General features: G+C 36.1%; 1 protein-coding gene across 1 annotated transcript in view; it reads right to left on the reverse strand.

Moving 5' to 3' along the window:
• The window catches only part of LOC110018660 (U-box domain-containing protein 44-like), a 35558-nt gene extending 13617 nt beyond the window's left edge, over nucleotides 1-21941 (reverse strand). Inside the window, exons 1-4 of the mRNA XM_020716031.1 lie at nucleotides 21108-21941; nucleotides 20248-21042; nucleotides 8078-8384; nucleotides 6959-7429 (exon numbers count right to left, since the gene is read on the reverse strand). Coding sequence (XP_020571690.1) covers nucleotides 6959-7429; nucleotides 8078-8384; nucleotides 20248-21042; nucleotides 21108-21560 — 2026 coding nt within the window. The 5' untranslated portion in view covers nucleotides 21561-21941. The remainder of the gene's footprint in view (nucleotides 1-6958; nucleotides 7430-8077; nucleotides 8385-20247; nucleotides 21043-21107) is intronic.
• Nucleotides 21942-22587: the final 646 nt, after the last annotated feature.

Genomic DNA, 22587 nt, shown 5'->3' on the forward strand with positions numbered 1-22587 from the left:
AATGAGAATTTCCGATTTAATTATCTTCAGAAATGATTCATGGTCTTAAGAAAAATATGAGGGAAAGAGAAAGGGAGAGAAGATTAAAAATGAAATTCAGTTATTTGAGATAAAATCTAAGAAGAGATACGATAGCAAACCATTCACCGTTCCGTTTACATAAGAAAGATGAAATCGTAAATTGAAAGAATATTTGAGGGCTGGAAGAAAGTGAGAGTTTAGATAACAATTAGAGACATGGATTGAAAAGATTAGTAGACCTGCACTAAAGTCCCTTAAGCTTTGAATAAACTTAAATGCAATTGTCCTAACTAGGATTGAAGCACACTTCACAACTATTTTGCCAGAACTAAAGGTTTACCCCCTAGGTTTTAAAAGTCTGATAGCGAGCTAAGTTTGATCTAAAGATGTTCGAGGATTAGTTGAAGGACACTTAATTGAAGTTAGACATTTTAGAACACTTCAGACCCAAATTAAAGTGTAGGCTTCCTAGATCTTAGGAGCACACATTGAGAGAGTTAATCCTTCTAATGTTCAAATGATCCTAAGAAGCCAGGCATCTGACCCCAGTTCATGAGATAATTAGGACACTAGGTATGAGGGTGCACTAGATCGTGATTCATGACTGATTTAATTAAATCAAATAATAAAATTATTGTCTTAACTTGACCAAAACTGAAACTCAATGCTCCGGGATTTGAGTTTGTCTTACACTCAAATTCTCCTGGCAATTGGGGACATCCCCAATATCACATATAAAACTCTTTTTATTGGTCATTTATATGTGATATTGTATTTTATTTTATTTATTTGTTTTTTTCCTACGATTTACCTGTTTTTCTCAAGTCTTTTTCAGGTTATATTTTCTCATTTTACACAACGCATGATAGCTAAACTTAAAGGAGCAACGAAACTCTCAGGTGTACAGGTTTAATTTACATTACAATATTTTATTTCACAGCATGTTATATTGTTTTCATAGTCTGTTATATTATTTTCCTAGCATGTTATACTGTCTTTTCTTTCTACTGTACAATATACTGTTCTTTTCTTTTATATTACATGTTTAGTTATTTTGATACACACTATGTCTTAGTTTAGAAAAACCTAGTGGCTAGGTGTATTTTCAAAACTAAAACTAAACCAAGAGGTGCTACTACGAAGAGCATGGAACGAACACCGTGGGCAGCGCGACAAGGAACAACTTCAAGGTGGATCTGCAACAACAAAACATCAAAACACATTCACATCATTTATCGCTTTCTTCAGTTTAAATAACAACCCATAAAATCACTTTTTAGGTTTTTTGCACAACTCTGTTTTGCACAACTCTGTTGAAACTCTGTTGAGTAATTATAAGTCCTAACACTTTAGGATTCTGAGGTTACCGTGCGGTACGGTGTAAATCCTCTTATCTTTTTAGGCTATTTGCACAGTCCGATATTGTGTAAACATAAGTCCTAAATCCTAAATAATTTACAGTATTGAAATATCAAATTACATCACTTCAAAGACATAAAGTCAAACAATAGAATAGTTGGGAGTTCACCGGGGTTTCCCCGGATCTGTGATATCCCCTACTTTTCTTCCCTTTGGATTCCTTAAGATAATTGTTCCTATTTTGAGCCACTCTCACTTGATTTTTCCATGTCCAATCGTGAAAACCTAAACTTTGAAATCTTGAAGGCAAAACCACCTGATCTTAATCAAGAGCTTTTTTAAGTGACCCCCGGTCATTTAAGATGTAATTAACTATAGGGGTTTGTCTCTATAGGGAACCTGGAACCCAGATAAAATAAACTCTATCTAATTTTTTACGTCAGGTGGGGGGACTTGTTGGCCTTTTTATAAAAATATTTCGCAAACCAAAACGGATGTCACAAATTCTTTAGTCTATGTGATTGAATCTCTATTACAAATGATATATTTATTCTTCGGGATAAGTATATTACTTGTAGTATTGTATTCAATTATCTAAATTATTTAAAATGTGAGACCCGTTTGGTCTCACCTATTTTAAAATTAAAATATTACTTTTAAAAATAAAAAATGTTATATTCATATTTAAATTATTTTCAAAATAACAAAATCATCACTTTTTCAAATCACGAAGTTAAAACGGCCGCCAACAGCATACATGTAATCAACATATATTTTGAAATAAAGATGATTACTAAAATTTAAAAATATAATTACTCGCATTTATTGCCATACTAGGTTCTTAATCTTGAGTAACTAGTTGGACGTTGGATAACCTGTTTCTCGATTTATATAATCTAAAAAATAAAATTGAACTTTAAGATTGAACCAATTTTCGCCAATTAAATTATTCTTCTTAAGTTATCATAAGATTAATTTAATTGAATTTATGGAGTCACTTTACAATGAATTTTCATTTTGCCTCAAGCCTGCCATATAGGGCAAATAACCTGGAATCTGCAATTATCTTTGAATTTAAAGAAATCTTAGCTCATAAAGTAACTTAAACAGAAATATAATTGATTAGCTAAAATGTACCTCAGTCGGCTTCTCAACATCCCAACCTTTCTCCGAAGTTGCCAAAACTTCACTCCCTCTACTTCTTATCTTGGTTCACTCTTCCCAACCTTGGTGATTTCAGACCAAAAGCCAATTCGGAAACCCACAAAACAACTTTTTCGCACACAACAAAACTTCATCTCCGCTACGTCAACTGGAGATGAAAAAAATGTACAATTTGTGGCAAATATCAAAATGAAAGGCAAGGAAATAAAGGAATGTCTTAAATAGTGTGAAATAGGGAGTAACTCTTACCGATTTCGTCCCAGAACTCGAAAAACTAGCCGGCGACACACTATCCTGCGTCTGCGTATGATCCCGACTCCAGCACTATAGTCGACAGAAAGGAACGACGCGAGGGAGGATGATAAACGAAAGGAGTAGGATCGGGAGAGGGACGCGGCTTACTGCAGCACATGCGACTTCCCAAGTGTCGCTCGGTTCATGCCCCTTGCATTGTAGCAAGGGTCCTCGCCGAGCTGCTGCCATGAAGTTACGGGAGGAGAGGATCGTGAGAGCAGCCAATGTGGGAACCTGCGAAAAGAATCGTGCAGGGAGGGGAAGAACTGATAAGGTTGGAATTTCTCCCCATTCGACCTAGACCTACAAGATTAGAGTAAACATTAGAATTAGCTAAGAGTTAATTAAGTTAATTAAAATTATATCTTCAAATTTTTAAAATTCACATTCAATTCAAAATTTATAAATAGTGTTTTATATAAATTGATCAATATGACGTGTGGAATTGATTCGGTTGAAATTTAAAAAGTGCAAAAGTTGAGGTACATTTTAGGTTGTCAAAAAAAAAAATTTTGTCTTTGCTCTCAAAATGGGTTATTACAAATATATTCACTGGACAGGGCTCAGATGAGGAAAAAACCAATCATTGCTACTGTGTTCACCGAAGTTGAAGCAAGGAAGGTAGCTTTCAAATTCTATTAAATGCTTGTGCTCACTGTCATCTTTATTTTGGCTTGTGTGTTTTTCCTTTGGCAATTCTTATTATTCCCACATAATATTTTGATATTATTTTTAAGTTATAAAATTGTGTTTTAAGAAATTTGAAAAAAAAAGTTTAAGGAATTACTCGCAATCTTTTTGCTATAAATAAAAATAAATCACTAAATTAAAAAAAAAAGTACTACACTAATCTTCCTATTAGGTCATAGTATTTGTGTTTTAATTAAGTGATCTAATAAGATAAGACCTCATCCAAAAATTATTCATAATTTGATAGCATGCATCAGCAAGTGAGGGATCTTCGTCATGCTTTAAATATTTTCCCTCCATATGCCCATTTTTTAATCTCTTATTGCATTCGACCAATACTATGGTGTTTATCCTTAAAGTAGTCAGAAAATTTATCATCTTGATATAAATTTGAATATATGTACTACAATTTCAATCACAATAACAAGACGGACATGCAAGACTCAATACTTTGACAATAAATTATTGTAATTCCATAGTTTCATCGCCAAATTAAATTCATCATTCAATTAAATTAAAAAAAAAACACATTTAATATCTGGAAAACCCTTTTTTATTCCAACTGATAAAAATTAAAAATTGCCTATAACATATTTTGAAACTATATTTTTGGCTTCCTATAGTCCACAGAATCCCTCCTTATTTTTACAAGTTGCAAATTAGCTTTTGCCCACTCATTCAAGTTAAATATCAACTTATTCATATAATGGTAAAAAATTAAATTAATCTCGGGATTAGTCAGACTTGTTCTAAATATATTGAAATTAATGATTAAAATAATATCATGTAGCATATAAATGACGACAAAGCTAAAGCTCCCACATTTTATCAATTATTTTCCAAATTTTCTTGTAGTTGGGCTCTTTTCTTCCCAAGCTATGCATTACCAACCAACTCCATAGTCTCATATATCGCATTATAAAAGAAGCCCACAGCTAATTTTTCTCTACAACAACCATCTATAAAACTTGAATCAATGTTTTATTGTTGTTTTTGCATAACAAACACTTCAACCAAAATATTCCATTCAGAATTATCTTCCTAACTTCTTTACCTTCAGATTTCCCTGTTAAAGCACAATTACGTCACTGTGTAAATGTAAATATAGCCTCCAAAAGTTGCATTCCTTCCAACGTGCTTTCTAGAGTCAAGTAATTTGTAGCAAAACAACATGTAGCTGGCCAAATGAGTTTTTAAAAATATTTTCTCATCAAAGCCAAAACGCACAATAACTTTAAACGAACTTGTGAATTTTCTTCATTTTACTTGTATCATAGTCATATGTTTCTCAAGAATCAAATAAATATAGTGTGTTGCACATAATGTTCAATACATGTATTTTATATTCGCCAACTTATTTGCAAATGCCCCATAAGAAACAGCATTGTCGGTAACAACTTGTACCACTAGATGCTCTCCAATCTCCTCTATGACTCTATTAATAAGTCTAAAAACATATTCAGAATAATTTACCTAATCCAAAGCTTCAACAAACTTAATAAAATAGTATATTAGGAAATTTTAATAAAAATATTGATCAAGCTTTAATTCATTGTATTAAAGAAAGCATGAAACATGATCATCACCTCAGTATGATTATTAGTTATGCTAATCTCCTTAGTGATCTTTTCAGTGCGACTCAGTTTCTTCTTTGATCCCTACTATCTCAAGTCATACATAGATAGCGCCCAGGCTTCAACTATAAGAAATTATGGAATATCTCATTTTGAAATAAGAAAAGGTTTCCATATCTAATGAAATTGTATTATTATAAGAGAATCTTCTAATATCCATCAGTAAACATCTGCGATCTTCTCTAGCATTTTAAAAAGACATCCTAAGGGTTACCCTTGCATCATCGTCATTGTCATCCTCTACATTTATCATGTACTCATCCAAAGGTTCTCTTGCTCTACATGACATTTGTGACAAAGAAAATGAGGGAACTTTAATACTAGGATACAAGCATAATAAGATCTAATATCTATTGTATCATCATACTGTTACTTTTTAAAATGTTTTGATATTACTGCCTCGTTTATATACATAAATCTTCCCTTTCATCTCCTCGGACACTAACACCTCCTTAACAACGTTTTCGTAATAAGTACATTTCAGATAAACATGACTTAAAATTCCCTTCAATTTTAACTTGCACATTATACCTCCAAGCTGGGTCTTTTTTATGTCATGTAATGCTTTTATTTTTACCTCTTATCATTTAAAAAAAATCCTAAAAAAATGAATTTTAGAAAAAATTGGAACAAGCATATAACCTCAAAAAGTAGAAACCCTAAAAAACAAAGCAAAAATTTTAGAATTAGAAAAGGAAAAAAATTATATAATCACCAGCAAGAAGAGATGGGGATGGAGGAAGAGATGCATCCCTTGTTGAGTATAATGGCTTTTAAGTTTCTTATTAAACTTTTGTTCGCATCAACTTTTTTGTCATTTATATATTTCCACTAATTGTATAAAGTTATTTCCAGAGTTGCTTGGTTTAGTTTGCTTTCAGGTTAATTAAGCCTTCGGTGAAGTAGAGTCCTTCATTTGCAATAGCTTGGTTTTGCAGATTCAAAATGTATTTTGCTTGAAATTATCTAAGGTTTTTTTAAAACTAATGCACGAAAGGACATTCAGATAGAAGCATTTGATTATGGTACTTTAGTGGAGGTTCAGTAATGCATATCAAGCGGAGTAAGGGATTCTTGGCATAATAACAACAAGAAGTCTTTATCCCACTGAGTGGGGTCGGCTACATGAATCATTTTTCTCCATTGCGTCTTGTTGAGTGTCATATTATCATTTAATTCTAATAAATTAAGATCATTTTTATACAGTATTAGGTCTACCTCTCGCTTTCTTAACATGAGTGAAATCTAAAGCAATTATTCTCCTAACAAAATCATCAGTTGGTCGATGTTTAATGTGATCAAACCATCTAAGATAACTCGCTCTAATCTTGTTCGTCACTGGAGCTACACCAACCCTATCACGGATAAATTCATTTCGCATTTTATCTCTAAAATGTCAAATCACTCATCCACCTAAGCATTCTCATCTACGCAACACTTAACTTTGTTTTATGCTTCGCTTCTAAAGGCTAGCACTCTGCGCCATACAGCTTTGCAGGTCACCACTATCTTATAAAATTTTCCTTTCAGTCTAATTTGTACTTTTCTATCACACAACAGGGCCGATTGAGTCCTCCACTTCAACCAACCAACTTGAGGGATTCTAGACATCTTGAAGTTTATTTAAATTTCCAGTATTCAGATGGAGAGGGAATTCTAAAATTTCCATATTTCTAATTCAGAACAAATTAAATAATAAACTAAGAAAAATAAATTCTTCCGGATGCATAATTTTTTTCATCCCTTCAATGTCTAAAGCATTTTTATAACATTAACTACTCATCGATCAAGCAAACCTGAGGCTTTCGGAGAAGTCATGACTCCACAAAGAACATGAAGAACAGCAGCTCGACATTCGCCAGATGAGAGATCTAAAAGTTCCACGAGTTTATGAATGATAAACGCTGAATGCATCTCATGGCCTTCATTGTCAGCAAAAGATGATTCCCAGTGCCCAGGATTAGAGACAATTTTAGCCATTGTTAATGCTGCCAACTCCTTCAGGTTAGATGAACCATCCAACTGTTTAGTAAAGAGAATAGCTGTAAGTGCTGGGAGCAGGCCCTGACCAACAAGGACGGCAGCATTATCACTGAGTGATGACAGATTATAAAGCGCTCGCAAGCTCGGTTCCAATCCGTCAACATTGGAAGAAAGCATTCCAACCAAAACTCTACCTCCTTTCCTGGCAATATAGTTTCTGCCACTGTCGGTTAAATTCATCTTCCCCAGAAGTTTCACAATCTCCATTCTAACATCTTTGGAACCTGGGTTTCAAAGAGTGGAGTCAGGGAATTTAATATAGAGAAAATTGAAAAAAAAAATAATGGCACTGTTAAAATAGATCCATCATTTCTCATGATTTTTCCGGCATAAAACTTAATGGTGGTTATTCAGATTAGATAAACCACTGTAAGAACTTATAATACCTATAATACTTCTTGATTATACAAGATTTTGAGCGAAAGAACGCAAAAGTCATTAAGAAATATTTGTCGCCGTCACCCAGACCTTAAGAAATTTGTTAAAATGTCATCGAAGCCTAAAGAGAAAAATTTGTTCTCTTTAGAGTCACGAAAGCAGAAGAAAATGACACATTGTTCAATTAAAGTTTATTCGCTCAAAGGGTAGGGAAGGCCGTCAAATCCTATATTAGAACATTTTGCTTCCGGTAAAGCTGAAATTTCCCTTTAAAAAAAACATTTCCCTTAAAATAAGTGGAGAGTCAAATAAGTACCAAAAGTATTCTTTTTAATATAATTACACATAATTGTTAGAAAATAACAATAGATCTATTCAAGAATAAATCTTATTTTCAGGATGAACTGAAACTTTATATTCTACACCACATATGAACAAGAACTAATACAAGCAACATTAATGCAAGAACATGACACTAAGAATTTAGGCTATACCTTCACAAAGTCGAATAAGCAGTGGTTGATATCTTCCTTCTTTACTTAGAGATTCAATATTTCCTTCAACTTTTTCCATGCTATTGAGCACATCCTCAGCTAAATTAGACAAAGAAGGTTGATTTGAATTTCCAGCAATGCTAGTGAGAAGATATAAAGCCCCTTTCTCTAGAGCCAGGTTTAATGAAAATTCCTCCTCAACTGAGAAGTCGAGCAATATTCTTAATGCAAATTCTCTTTCCTTTTCGGAAGTTTCGCTAAGGCTCCGTATAGCCAATCGAGTGATACCTTCTTTAAGCATTATAAGCTACATAAAAAGCATTACGACTATCAGTTCTGATGTCATCTAAACTTCTAATCATGAATAACATTAACATAACCTGAATTACAGAAGAAATAAAGGACATTTTAAGGTATGTTAAAAAAAAATGAGAGGACTACGGCGCATCTAGAAGGGTAACCACACCTTTTTTCTTGCGCTCGTTTGGGTGATTGTAGATAGAAACATAATTAAAGCAAGAAATTTAATTTCATTTGTTTTAAGCAATAAATTAAAATGCCCTTATTTGGATGCAGTTTTTAAGGGAGTTTGTGAAGTTTAAAATCAATGTAAGTACCAAACTACATCCAAGTATATGGTAATATTAGCATTTTTAGGTTTTGTTTGGGGCAGATTGCTTATTGCTTCGTTTTTCAGACCACAGCTACACCTCCATTTGGCTACTATTTTCTTGCTATTTTTCAAAAAATTGTGGTAGAAAGCTGTTTTTTACAGCAAGATCTGCAAAAGCTAGCTGTAAGAAAACTATGGCCTCACATTTAGGAAAAAAAATACTCATAATACCCACAAAATCTTGCAAAAAGTTGTTTTACCCACAGTTTTACAGCCAACTTTACAAAAAACTGCAGCTGCCCCAAATGGATCCTTAAAACATTTTTGAAACATAATTAAAATATTCAAGACACTAAATGAGCACTTTAAACAATTAATTTTTTTTTCTTTCAAAAGACATAATTAATAGAAGGATTATCATCATTGAAGAAATGAAAAAAATGCTCAGCAATGTGTACGCATCAAAGATATTAGAAATAGAAAGTTTTAGTACTAAACAAAACATATCATTACAATAATTCAGCCTTTCTTCATCATTAATTTGCAAAAAAAGAAAAGTAACAAAAATCAAAGGTGTGCCCAGCCAATGCTCTAATAGAGTGAACATCATCACTCAATGATTCTATATGAGAATGAGATCGATCAATCATAGTGGCGGACCATCAGACATACCACAAAAGCCCATCCCAGTAATAACATACTGAACTATATTTATGGGTAATGCAACTCACAAGCAATTATATTTCATCCATGACTTTAGCAATTATATATGCCATACTCATTCAAAATGCAACACATCACTAGCAATTGTGCAGCTCATTATCTCTAATCACACGGTCCCAAGTTCAAAGCTCAACACAAAGGGGCATGCACGTGATTTAAAATAATATAGATAAAGATATATATAGCATTGATTAGAAAAACAAATCACTAGCAATCATAGTCTATGTATATTGCGTGTTGTGGGGGGGATTAAAATCAGTTATAAATTTTGGCATAATCTATTACGAGAATTGTCACAAGTTAAAAATATTCTATGAATGAATATTATATTATATAAATACATCATATAAAGACAGGTCAAGCATTTTTGCCAAAGAAACATTCGCTCCAAAGCACGGTGAACAAAGGAGCAATTTATGCAAAACAAAGACAAAAATTAGCATATGAAATGGAACAATCTAAGCCTAAGAAAATTATGAATCAAGTTAGATGGTCACAAAGAACTAATAAGCTCATTAACCATTGCTCTAGTTTAATTTATTATTGCTTACATATGCTGGAGAGTCTGAGTTTTAAATTAGTCATAAGGGAAAATTTTCTATCAAAAGGGAGTTTGCAATTAAATAAGAGATGAATTCTGTTCGTAAGTGCAACACCTAAAAATTGACCAAATATACCAAAGACAAGAAGTCAATGAAGAACAAATCGATAAAATCGATATTTAAAATGCAGGAAATGCAGGAAAAAAAAAAAAATCTAAGAAGATACAATATAACCTTTGTTATAAAAAATTTTAGCAAAGGGAAAGACTTTATCGAGATATTTTCTGCCATGGCTAAACAAACAAATATTTTGATCAATACTGAGCATCGTAATAGCATAAGATATGTATGCTCTGAGTATATGGATGTTAACTTTCCTCCATGGTGATTAAAGGAATACATTTATTTGATGTAAACCAAAGGCTTTGTTGAACCACGAGAAAATCTTGTATACAAGCGAAAAAATCTATTTATGACCTGGAACACGTATTTCATCAAAAGGTACCAAAATTCGATGGGTAAATACATATGATCGAACTATGCATATGCAATGCTAACCATTATTATTATGTTAGAAAAATAGGAAAAATTATTATTTTATCATTATGATGTGCATTTCAAATGCAAGAAATAGATTCCAAATATCAACAATTCGAAAAATTGTTGTCAAAGGAATTTGGCATGCAAGATCAGGGGAACCCAAAAAAAAAATCTCGGGGACATCATAGCAAGGTCAAAGGTGCATTTAATTCTCAGGGACAAAAAATTATGATGTTGCACACGTAATGCATTGTTGGCTAGTCATTTTAACTTTTCTAAAGAATAAATGCCAAAATTTGAGGAAAAGGAGTGCATGAACAAAGTCCCCTACGCTTCAAACAATGGATTACTCATATAAGCAATGATCAGCATAAAACCCAATGCTGAAAAGCAATTGGGAATTAACAAATATGTATAATCCGAGAAAATAGCAAATATGTATAATCCGAGAAAGTAACACATAAAAGTTGTGAACTGAATCTTGTAATATCATAAAGCTATAATATATCATTCTCTAAATTTTAAAATGACTGAATTAAGAATATACAACAATGGATGCCTATTTGAATCAAGGCAAAAAGCGAGACACAAGGAGTGTAATTGGCACATATATACTCTACGTGGCACCACAATCAATTGAATGTCACAGCTATAAAAGATAAGTGCATTATTAAACATTAACTACAAAAATAAAATAGGCAATTTCTATCGAAGCCATTGAGATGATAAGTAAAAAGCTTTTTGAACAATTAGACGAACCGCAAAATGACTACATAATATTTTTTGACAGTCAAAACACATCACCAGACAAACCATAATTCTCCCCCGAACAAAACAAGCATAACTACAGTACAAATACACACAATTTGCTTGAACTCGGTGCCCTGTAGTTTGTTAAGAACAACAAAACAGAAAATCTCATTGATATTGATGCAAGGCGTGTCGTGCGAGAATTCCTATAACATAAAGCATGTCCCGCTTTCGTGCATGGATCGAAACAGTCCTGACTTTTTGGCTGTTGTAAAAGCAGTCGGTCCTCTTGGGCCACTCATAGTTTTTTTTTTTTTTTTTTAAGTTTAGTTTTTGATGTGTTTTCTGTCGGAACAACCGTCGACATTTTCAGTTTCCTCTTATGGGTTGTATCCAAGGCTAGTGGTGCTCCAGATGTATATCGTTCCAAGGAGGTGACTATTTTCAAATTTCCCTTCCTCTGCATCCTTCCCTCCGCAGTCGCCATCGTCATCATCGTACCTATTGCAGCGGCCCATAAAAAGCTCTCCTTGACTTTTCTTATTTAATACACCTTAATGCCACTTTCCAAACCCCGCACTCCTCCCTTCCAAGTTGCAACCACCTTCCAGGAACCCCATTTCTCCTTTCTCCTTGCAGCCAACGCCCCTAAACAACCCTCCATCCTTGTTGTCATCGTCGTTCCAGCCCTCCATCTTTGTTGTCGTTGATTTCCAGCAATTCCCACTTGTTGTCATCATCTCGGACAACCGTCCCACGTTGATATATGCCATGTGCTAGCTGTCCGGAACTCAGGAAACTGCTGCCTTGATGTTTTATGCTTGTCAACCACCTCGTCGACCATTCTGCCACCTTCCAACCCCTAGATGATCACCAACGTCACCCCAACATCCACCCTAATAGAGTTTGTGTGGTCATTTGTTACAAATTCATATTTTTTGTCATGTTTTTGAGTTGGCTGGTTATAATTTTTTATTTGGTTCGGCAATAATATTTGGTTTCTCCATTGTTTGTTAACTCTGATATCATTTGGTATTAGAGTTAGGATAACCTAGTTCTATCTTAGGGTTACCTAAACCCTCCCTACCTAGCACAAAGTTTTTATTTCTCAGTCAGCATCACACCTATAAATCATATCCTACCTACCCACACCCAAACACTAATCATGCCACCGAGGAGACAAGGGTCAAACACCGATAGAGAATTTTTCATGAAAGAGATACAGTGATAACTCTGTCGAGTGCTACAAAGGCTCGATGAAATTAAGAAGATGACCCATGGAGAGGTCACCGTCGACCGTGATAGCGAGATCTGAGGAGGAGAGCAAGAAGAGCATCTAAATCCCTTCTGTAAAAATGATTTCAATGAAATGGAGGGTCGACCAAGGCAATTCAAGATCCAATATCATAGAAGGCTGAGGGAGGAAATGTTTTTTGAAGGATAGAGAGACTTAAGAGTGAAAATAGATATAGTAGATTTCGCGGGAAAAATGAATTTGGATAACTTCAATGAGTAGTTGCGGATTGTTAAGAGGATCTTTGAATATAAGGAGGTGTCAACTGACAGAAGAGTGAAGTTCGTTGCCATCAAGCTGAAGAAAAGCGCCTTGTTGTGGTGGGAGAATATGAATAGGGAGAGAAAGAGAGGACGGGAAAGATCAATACTTGGGAGAAAATGAAGAAAGTGAAGCAGCAACAATACCGTCATATTTTCTTGAAGCTCCACCTACAACAGAGGGAACTATTAGTGGAGAAGCGCACTGTGAAATTTATGCAACTTAAGATGAAATGTGAGCTGACAGAGATAAAGGAGCATAGTACTTGAGAGGCCTGAGATCCTCTATCAGCAATATGATCCAGCTACAAACTTATTGGATGTTGAGTGATGTTCGTAACTTAACACTGAAGGTGGACAGATAGCATGAGTAGACCAGACACCAACCTCCATTTAGAGAGCAACCCAAAGCTGTAGACATCAAGAGTGCGCCTACAGGTGTTGAGAAGTATGATCAGGAAAATGACAGAGTTGCCCGGACTGAGAAGAAGTCTAAGAAGAGTAGCATGACCAGTACAATTCCAGCCAAGAAATGTGTCAGATGTCATGGATATGACCACATCGCCTCCAATTGTCCAATGAATCAAGTTGTTTTCCTTCATCGAGCAAGGTGTCGTGGAGGAAGTGAACAATGAAGAGGCGGTTGAAAAATAGAGTAAGGAGTACCAGCTTCCACTAGATGAGGGCGAGATACTTGGGGTTCGACGAGTCCTTAATATTAAGACAGAGAGAGCAACAGTGGATTCGCCACAATATATTCTACACCTAGTACACTGTAAAGAGAAAGCTATGTAATCTCATCATCGATGGTGATAGCAATGAGAATGTAGCACCCACATAGATGGTGAACAAATTGAGCCTCATGACTCAAAGAAATTCTCAATCATATTCTCTGACATGGTTGAAGAAGGAGAATAGGGTCAAAATTAACAGTAGATGCTTCGTAGAGATTTCTCAGGTTTGATGCAATGTGGTGCCTATAAATGCTTCCCACGTTCTATTGGAGAAACTGTGGCAATTCGACCACATAACTCAGCACGATGGATTCAATAATGCCTACTCTTTCAAAAAGGATGGGAAGTGCATAGCCCCCCTACCTTCTACAAAATTTGAGGTTGTCAGCGCCCTTGCCATCGAAGAAACGACGGTGAGATCGATTTTCGTGATGATAGTGGATAGTGAGACAGAATAATCGATTTCAGACACAAGGTAGGCACTATAGAGAGAGTTTTAAGATAGCTTGACTAACAGCTTGTTGCCAGAGTCCGCACCTTTAGGGAGAGTTTAGTCTGTTCTCACGTTGGATAGGAATAACCCAACATTGGGTTACCTTTGGAAGACCATGTAGAGTATACTTGGCAGGAAGTCCCAATTAACAGTGCATTTGTTTCAGCTGTGGTTGTACGAAATCTCAAATCAAAAATTGCTATAAAAATCCGATGTTCAGAAGCTGGTAGTTCAGAAGCAGCTGATCTGTTAGAAAAATACAATTTTGAAAGTGTTGTTTGTGGACAAATGTCTAAAATACCCCTCTACTCATGTTGTATAGAATTCAAAGTTTTTAAATATATAAGAGTTAGGTTGTATGTATACAACAAAAAATCATTACAGCTTGGATGTGACATAAGTAAATGTACAAGAATTAGGAATTATGCATGTAAATTTTTGTTTACTTTATTTTATTTTTAACTATGTGCTTATATTTTTTTCAGTATGCATTTGTTTTTATTTTTATAATTTTATATTACAATAATTTGGTTCCTTTAAAATGTGTTTGTCTGCTTATAATTTAATTCTTACGCATTAAATTATCTCATGCTCAAATTTTAAAATGCGTTAACAATTATAATAAAATAACTTATCATTAATCATTTGATTTCGTGCAGCAAATCATTTCGTGCGGGTAAAACCGAGCTATTTCGAGCCGAACACGAGCGAACAAACTATTGGTTATGTTCGGCCCGTTTACATTTCGAGCTTAAAAATTTATTCGTGTTCGGCTCGTTAGGTTTAACGAACGAGTCGAACACGAGCTGCTTAACGAGCCGAACACGAGCTGTTCATGAACAACGGCCAAATTGACAGCCCTAGAAGCAGCTGATCTGTTAGAAAAATACAATTTTGAAAGTGTTGTTTGTGGACAAATGTCTAAAATACCCCTCTGCTCATGTTGTATAGAATTCAAAGTTTTTAAATATATAAGAGTTAGGTTGTATGCATACAACAAAAAATCATTACAGCTTGGATGTGACATAAGTAAATGTACAAGAATTAGGAATTATGCATGTAAATTTTTGTATACTTTATTTTATTTTTAACTATGTGCTTATATTTTTTTCGGTATGCATTTGTTTTTATTTTTATAATTTTATATTACAATAATTTGGTTCCTTTAAAATGTGTTTGTCTGCTTATAATTTAATTCTTACGCATTAAATTATCTCATGCTCAAATTTTAAAATGCGTTAACAATTATAATAAAATAACTTATCATTAATCATTTGATTTCGTGCAGCAAATCATTTCGTGCGGGTAAAACAAGGAATTGACCATGGACACGGAATGTCAGACGCGGGAAGCTGTTTGGCAGCTACGGTCGAGATACTTCACCAAATTTGTGTCACTGGTTTGAAATGCGTTCACTTGAACCGCAACCAAACACGTAAATTTATGAACTCGGTTTTGAAAGTGGGCCGAAAAATTGAAACAAACGCACCTAAATTCAACAGCATACCCTCATATAATTGGACTGATATGGATGGCTACTTGTAAATGGGGAAACCTTCTTGGGTGTCTAGGGAGAGTGAAACTGACAGTGGAACCCAAATGATTATATCAAAGCATTAAAAAACTTTTCAACATCCAATAAGTTCCAGCTACAAACTTATTGGATGTTGAGTGATCTTCGTAACTTAACATTGAAGGTGGACAGATAGCATGAGTAGAGCAGACACCAACCTCCATTTAGAGAGCAACCCACAGCTGTAGACATCAAGAGTGCGCCTACAGGTGTTGAGAAGTATGATCAGGAAAATGACAGAGTTGCCCGGACTGAGAAGAAGTCTAAGAAGAGTAGCATGACCAGTACAATTCCAGCCAAGAAATGTGTCAGATGTCATGGATATGACCACATCGCCTCCAATTGTCCAATGAATCAAGTTGTTTTCCTTCATCGAGCAAGGTGTCGTGGAGGAAGTGAACAATGAAGAGGTGGTTGAAAAACAGAGTAAGCAGCACCAGCTTCCACTAGATGAGGACGAGATACTTGGGGTTCGACGAGTCCTTCAGATTGAGACAAAGAGAGAGCAACAGTAGATTCGCCACAATATATTCTACACCTAGTACACTGTAAAGGGAAAGCTATGTAATCTCATCATCGATGGTGATAGCAGTGAGAATGTAGCACCCACATAGATGGTGAACAAATTGAGCCTCATGACTCAAAGAAATTCTCAATCATATTCTCTGACATGGTTGAAGAAGGAGAATAGGGTCAAAATTAACAGTAGATGCTTCGTAGAGATTTCTCAGGTTTGATGCAATGTGGTGCCTATAAATGCTTCCCACGTTCTATTGGAGAAACTGTGGCAATTCGACCACATAACTCAGCACGATGGATTCAATAATGCCTACTCTTTCAAAAAGGATGGGAAGTGCATAGCCCCCCTACCTTCTACAAAATTTGAGGTTGTCAGCGCCCTTGCCATCGAAGAAACGACGGTGAGATCGATTTTCGTGATGATAGTGGATAGTGAGACAGAATAATCGATTTCAAACACAAGGTAGGCACTACAGAGAGAGTTTTAAGATAGCTTGACTAACAGCTTGTTGCCAGAGTCGGCACCTTTAGGGAGAGTTTAGTATGTTCTCACGTTGGATAGGAATAACCCAACATTAGGTTACCTTTGGAAGACCATGTAGAGTATACTTGGCTGGAAGTCCCAATTAAGAGTGCATTTGTTTCAGCTGTGGCTGTACGAAATCTCAATTCAAAAATTGCTATAAAAATCCGATGTTCAGAAGCTGGTAGTTCAAATTGCTATAAAAATCCGATGTTCAGAAGCTGGTATTTTAGAAGCAGCTGATCTGTTAGAAAAATACAATTTTGAAAGTGTTGTTTGTGGACAAATGTCTAAAATACCCCTCTACTCATGTTGTATAGAATTCAAAGTTTTTAAATATATAAGAGTTAGGTTGTATGTATACAACAAAAAATCATTACAGCTTGGATGTGACATAAGTAAATGTACAAGAATTAGGAATTATGCATGTAAATTTTTGTTTACTTTATTTTATTTTTAACTATGTGCTTATATTTTTTTCAGTATGCATTTGTTTTTATTTTTATAATTTTATATTACAATAATTTGGTTCCTTTAAAATGTGTTTGTCTGCTTATAATTTAATTCTTACGCATTAAATTATCTCATGCTCAAATTTTAAAATGCGTTAACAATTATAATAAAATAACTTATCATTAATCATTTGATTTCGTGCAGCAAATCATTTCGTGCGGGTAAAACAAGGAATTGACCATGGACACGGAATGTCAGACGCGGGAAGCTGTTTGGCAGCTACGGTCGAGATACTTCACCAAATTTGTGTCACTGGTTTGAAATGCGTTCACTTGAACCGCAACCAAACACGTAAATTTATGAACTCGGTTTTGAAAGTGGGCCGAAAAATTGAAACAAACGCACCTAAATTCAACAGCATGCCCTCATATAATTGGACTGATATGGATGGTTACTCGTAAATGGGAAAACCTTCTTGGGTGTCTAGGGAGAGTGAAACTGACAGTGGAACCCAAATGATTATATCAACGCATTAAAAAACTTTTCAACAACGAGAAGTTACAGTAGCTCCACTACCTTCAAATTAGTCGATCCAACTTCATACTATGAGACGACAGAAGTTTCGACAGATAAGGTTGAAATTTCCCCTATCCTGAGAGATTGTGTAGAGCGTGCTGCAAGAGAATTCTCAGTGCTTGAATCGAACCAGTATGGGTTTTTACGTTATTGTTGAGTTGAACGGTCCTATTAGACAGCTCCTAGTTATCTTATTAATATATATTTATTTTTATGATGCTTTAGGTTTAGTTTTTAATGTTTTTCTATCGAGATAGCCATCGACGTCTGATTTTCTCTTCTAGGGTTTCATCCAAGGGTGAGTGGTGCTCCACCTATATCTAATTCCAAAGTTGTGGCTATCCTCGGCTTTCCCTTCCTTTGCATCCTTCCCTCCACTGCAGCCATCGCCGCACCTGCTACAGCCACCCGAAATCAGCCCTCTGTGGTTGTTTTTTTTAATTCCATCGTGTTGTTTCCTTCCAAGCCTCGCACTCTCCCTTCTGACTTGTGATCGCCTTCCAAGAACCCTATCCCCCCTCCTTGCTGCCAGCACCCCTAAACAGCCCTCCATCCTCACTGTCATCGCCGTTCTAGCCCTCCATCTTCGTTGTCGCTGCTTTCCAGTCATCCCTCTTTGTTGTTGATCCCGAACAGCAATCCCACATTGATAGTTGTTGTGTGCTCGTTGTTTGCAACCCAAAAAATTGTTGTCTTGTTGTTTTATGTGTGTCAACCACCTCATCCATCATCCTGCCACCTTCCAACATTCAACGATGACCACCATCACCCCAAGATCCACCCCAAGCCGAGTTTGTATTGTCATATGTTGCAATTTTATATTTCTTGTATTGTTTTTGTTGTTATTTCTTATTTATGTTGTCTATTCGTAATATCCTATTTGGTTCAACAATAATATTTGGTTTTCCCATAGTTGTTGGTTCACTCTGGCATCAGATATGCTCTCAAAATTAGTATAAAAAAAAAGGGAGAAAGTTTTGTAAAGCCTTGATTAACCTCAGTACAAGATGATGTGGTACAAATTTAGTTTCTAAGTGAAAAATTATTGAAGTTATGCATTCAAAAGCTTCCTCATTAAATCTCTATAAAATATGATTGAGATGGCATATTCCTTGCAAATATTGGATTGGGATTTTCAAATACACAGTTAAATAAATGTTATAGGATATAAAAGTTTTTGTTGACTTTAAAATATCATGTAAGATATCATAGAAGTTTTAAAAAATTGCTCAAGAAAAGCCTAATTTTGTCTCTGTGTATGTGTGCGCGTGTGCGCGCGCGTATATATATATATATATATATATATATATATATATTATTCTTTGATAAGACGTGTACCCTTGTGGCGCCATTTCATAATAAAAGTGTAAAGACGGTCATAATCTCTAACTAAAAATGAACTCTGGTTGTCTAGGAGCATGCTATATATTACTAAAAACCTGCGCTCTACATTCCTGCAAAACTAGTGCTATCTCTACAATTCTCATCCCTAAAGTTTAATTAAGCTTAAGAAACTACCGCATTATATCTTCATCAAAACCTCAAATGCTTAATAAATTGAGTATGAGTTTTTATCGAATCAGTAAAGGAAAACTTAAGGTTCAATTTAAGGTAAATCCATCCATTTGGGCTTTAATTTACATTCAAAAAGTGGGAATATTAGGCCTTCAGTGCTAGATGCCATGATGTATGGCTTTGGATGAAGAAACATGAGAGTTGACTTATACACTGTCTAAAATTAAGTTAAGCAATAGGTTAGAATGCTTTCATAGTCAACAAACATTTGAATAAATTATACAGCAAACATGCAAGTCACATTTTATTGTTCTGGTCAGTCAAAGATGCAGTGAATTACAAAATAGAGTAATTTATCTACTCGGCTTACGAAGGCAGACCGTTACAAACAGCAAATCACCATTATAAAACTGCAACAAATATAGCTATAAAATGTTTATTGCTCGAAATGACTATTAAACGCAACTGGATTTTGAAAACCCTTGTACTCCAAACCAACTAGTTGATGGCCCAAGACTAATAACTATAACATGATTGCTCCAAAGGAAGGATAATTACAACCATCTTATCACATTACTTAGCATGCACTGGTTTGACAAACAAAAAAGGGATAGAAAATCAAGCATTTGTCAGTTCCCATTTCAGATTTTTTTCACAAAATTTAGGAAGCAAGTATATCAATACTCGATGGAGAGTCAACGTCGACGTAAAGTATCAGTAATTCTGCCATATGAGAGGTTTCTAAGGGAGTCAATAGAATTGAGAAAATGCAGAGAGAAATTTTGAAAAGTATGAACTTGTAATGCATACTAAGCTTGACATACATACCACCCATTTCCTATGTATTTACATATCGAACACCTAAAATTTACTTATTATATTTATACCACTGAAATCTTTCATATGTATCAAAAATACCACCATTTTAACTTTTCAAACACCTTCTCATGCATAGGTAAGGTGGTAAGTATGTAAAAATTGAAGTTTAGATGTTAGATATATATATATATATAGGAAGTGAGTGGTATGTATGTAAATCTTCCTAACTAATATTATGCGTACCTTGCTCTCTTCATCCCTCGCCATGCTATGCAGAGTCATAAGTGCTTTCCACCGCAAGCGTGACCCCATCAACTTCGATTGCTTCTTCAGCATTTGCACAACAAGATTAACAATCCCAGCATTTCTAACCCTATATCTACTTTCAGGATGCTCCTCTGATATTCTATACAGACTATTCAGCACCTTCTCCGCACTATCCTCTGAACTCAGCCCTCCTTCACCAAGGTATTGCAATGCCGCCTTTATCTGGACTTCAATGTTTCGATTAACCCACTCCTCAATCGTCCCAGCAAGCCCAATATTTCGCTTCAGCTCCAATGAGACCTGCTCCTGACCGGTCATAGGGCAGGTAGGAGCCCTTCCGTCCTCCATGCACCTCTCAAACCATTTCAGAATAGCAAACCGATCATAGTTCTGCGAGGATTCCAGAACCACGGGATCCTTCATTACCTCCTTAGTAAGAGGGCAGATGAAGCTCTTGAAAGGAGGGATCTGAGCATTCTCTTCAAAATCCGCGTCCAGATAAGCGGTCGCGAGGCAGGTCTCAGTTGACCAGCTATCGAAGATCTTCTCGAGAGACATCAGGATCTTGCGCTCAGCGACCGAGCTCAAACCACATGAGATATCAGATCTAAGCTGCTTGATGTTCTCGGACAGCTTAGGGTGGTCGCAGGGGTCGATTCCAAGGGCCCGGGCAACATCCATAATAATGGCGCTCTGCACCGCTTTGCTGATCGATCGCACCTCCGCCTCCTTCTGCAATGTACGGTAAACCCTTACCTCGTTCTCCGTCAACTGTACAAAAATTTCGATGAGAACAAGAAGACATAAAGGAGAGGAGTGAATGTCGAGAGCTTTACTCTTATGTCCGAGCATTGGAAATCTACGGAAAGATCAGCAGCTTTCTTGCGTAGGTCGGGAAAAGGAGATAGAAGGGAGTCGAGGAGATTGAGGGAGGAGGAAATGGAAGAAGCGAGGGTGCGGAGGGAGGTGCAGAGGGGGTCGCAGTTGATAAGGATTCGGATGCGGCTTGGACTACGGTAAGCGGAGAGAGGGGCGCGGGAGGCTTCGAGGTCGGCGGAGATTCCGCGGATGGCTGTGAGAGCCGGAGGTGGTGAAAGGTCAGCGAAGGCGGCCACCTCTTGGAAGAGAAGTTGCAGTCGGCGGACTAGAGCGGTGAAGCGGCGAGGAGGGTCACACGTGAAGTCGTCGTCGGTGGAACATATCTCAGTGAGCGTGCGGGAAATAGAGTCGAAGGAAGCAGCCCCCTCTGGCGGCATTGGTGGCGGCGAGAAGGTAGCGGTCGACGACATGGGGTATCGCGCCGCCGGGAAAGTCGGTGGGACTGATGGGGATGCCGGTGGTTCCTCGAGGGATACAGTTGGATTGAGGGATATTTTTTTTAAATGCTGTTAGTCAAAATAAGTGGCTATTTGCTGGCAAATGACGCCTCTCACTCCCCTGAGTTAGGAACTGAGTTCACTCTGACTTGTGCCGGTGAAAGTGTAGAAAATATTGTCATTTTCATTATCAATCGGTGATAGCTCGGTCAAAGTAAAAACTATTACGTTCATCATCCGGACATCGAGCTACCATGATACAGTGGAAGTCGGACCTCCACTATATCATGGTCGTCGCCGGGAAGCAGCTCGGCGTCCGGACGACGGAAGTAATATTTTCTCTAGTCTGAGACATCTCATGTATGTCATATGCTGACTGCCACTTAATATTTTCTCGTGAAAGAGGAAGAAGAATTTTTTTAAATAATTTATATTTTATTTTGAATTAATGTAAGAGAATTTTACATATACATGAAGCACGATTCTTAAGTATTTGTATGGCTAACACTTAAATTTGACATTTCTGTTTATTATTTTTTAGTATTATAAAATTATGCATAAAAAATGTGTATATATTGTTATTAAATAAATCTAACGGTTCAAAATAGAGGAATGTGATAGAGGCAGATCCACTATCAGAAGATCATGAGACTCACCTGACCGAAAGAATAAAGTTGTATGGGCCAAGTCAACTATGCCAAAACAGATCAAAACACTAGACGGATTAAAAGGAGACCAATGATCCAAGCACGAGTCATCCTACAGGAAATGAGACCAAAATAGTATTTGAGTCGACCACTATAAGAAAGCATGTTGATGTGATAGTCTATCCCCTAATATAACTGATCCATGGAAAGATTTAGTACTGCTAAGTATCTCCGACCGTCACGTATAGACTCTAATGGCCCCTCACTAGGGATAGAAGAAAGTCAACTAGCTTGATTCGGCCAACCGAACTATACTGACAACCAAATTCAGCTGACCGAGCTGACCTCGTTGC

The sequence above is a fragment of the Phalaenopsis equestris genome, unplaced genomic scaffold, assembly GCF_001263595.1.
Source record: "Phalaenopsis equestris unplaced genomic scaffold, ASM126359v1 Scaffold000030, whole genome shotgun sequence".
NCBI lineage: Eukaryota > Viridiplantae > Streptophyta > Magnoliopsida > Asparagales > Orchidaceae > Phalaenopsis > Phalaenopsis equestris.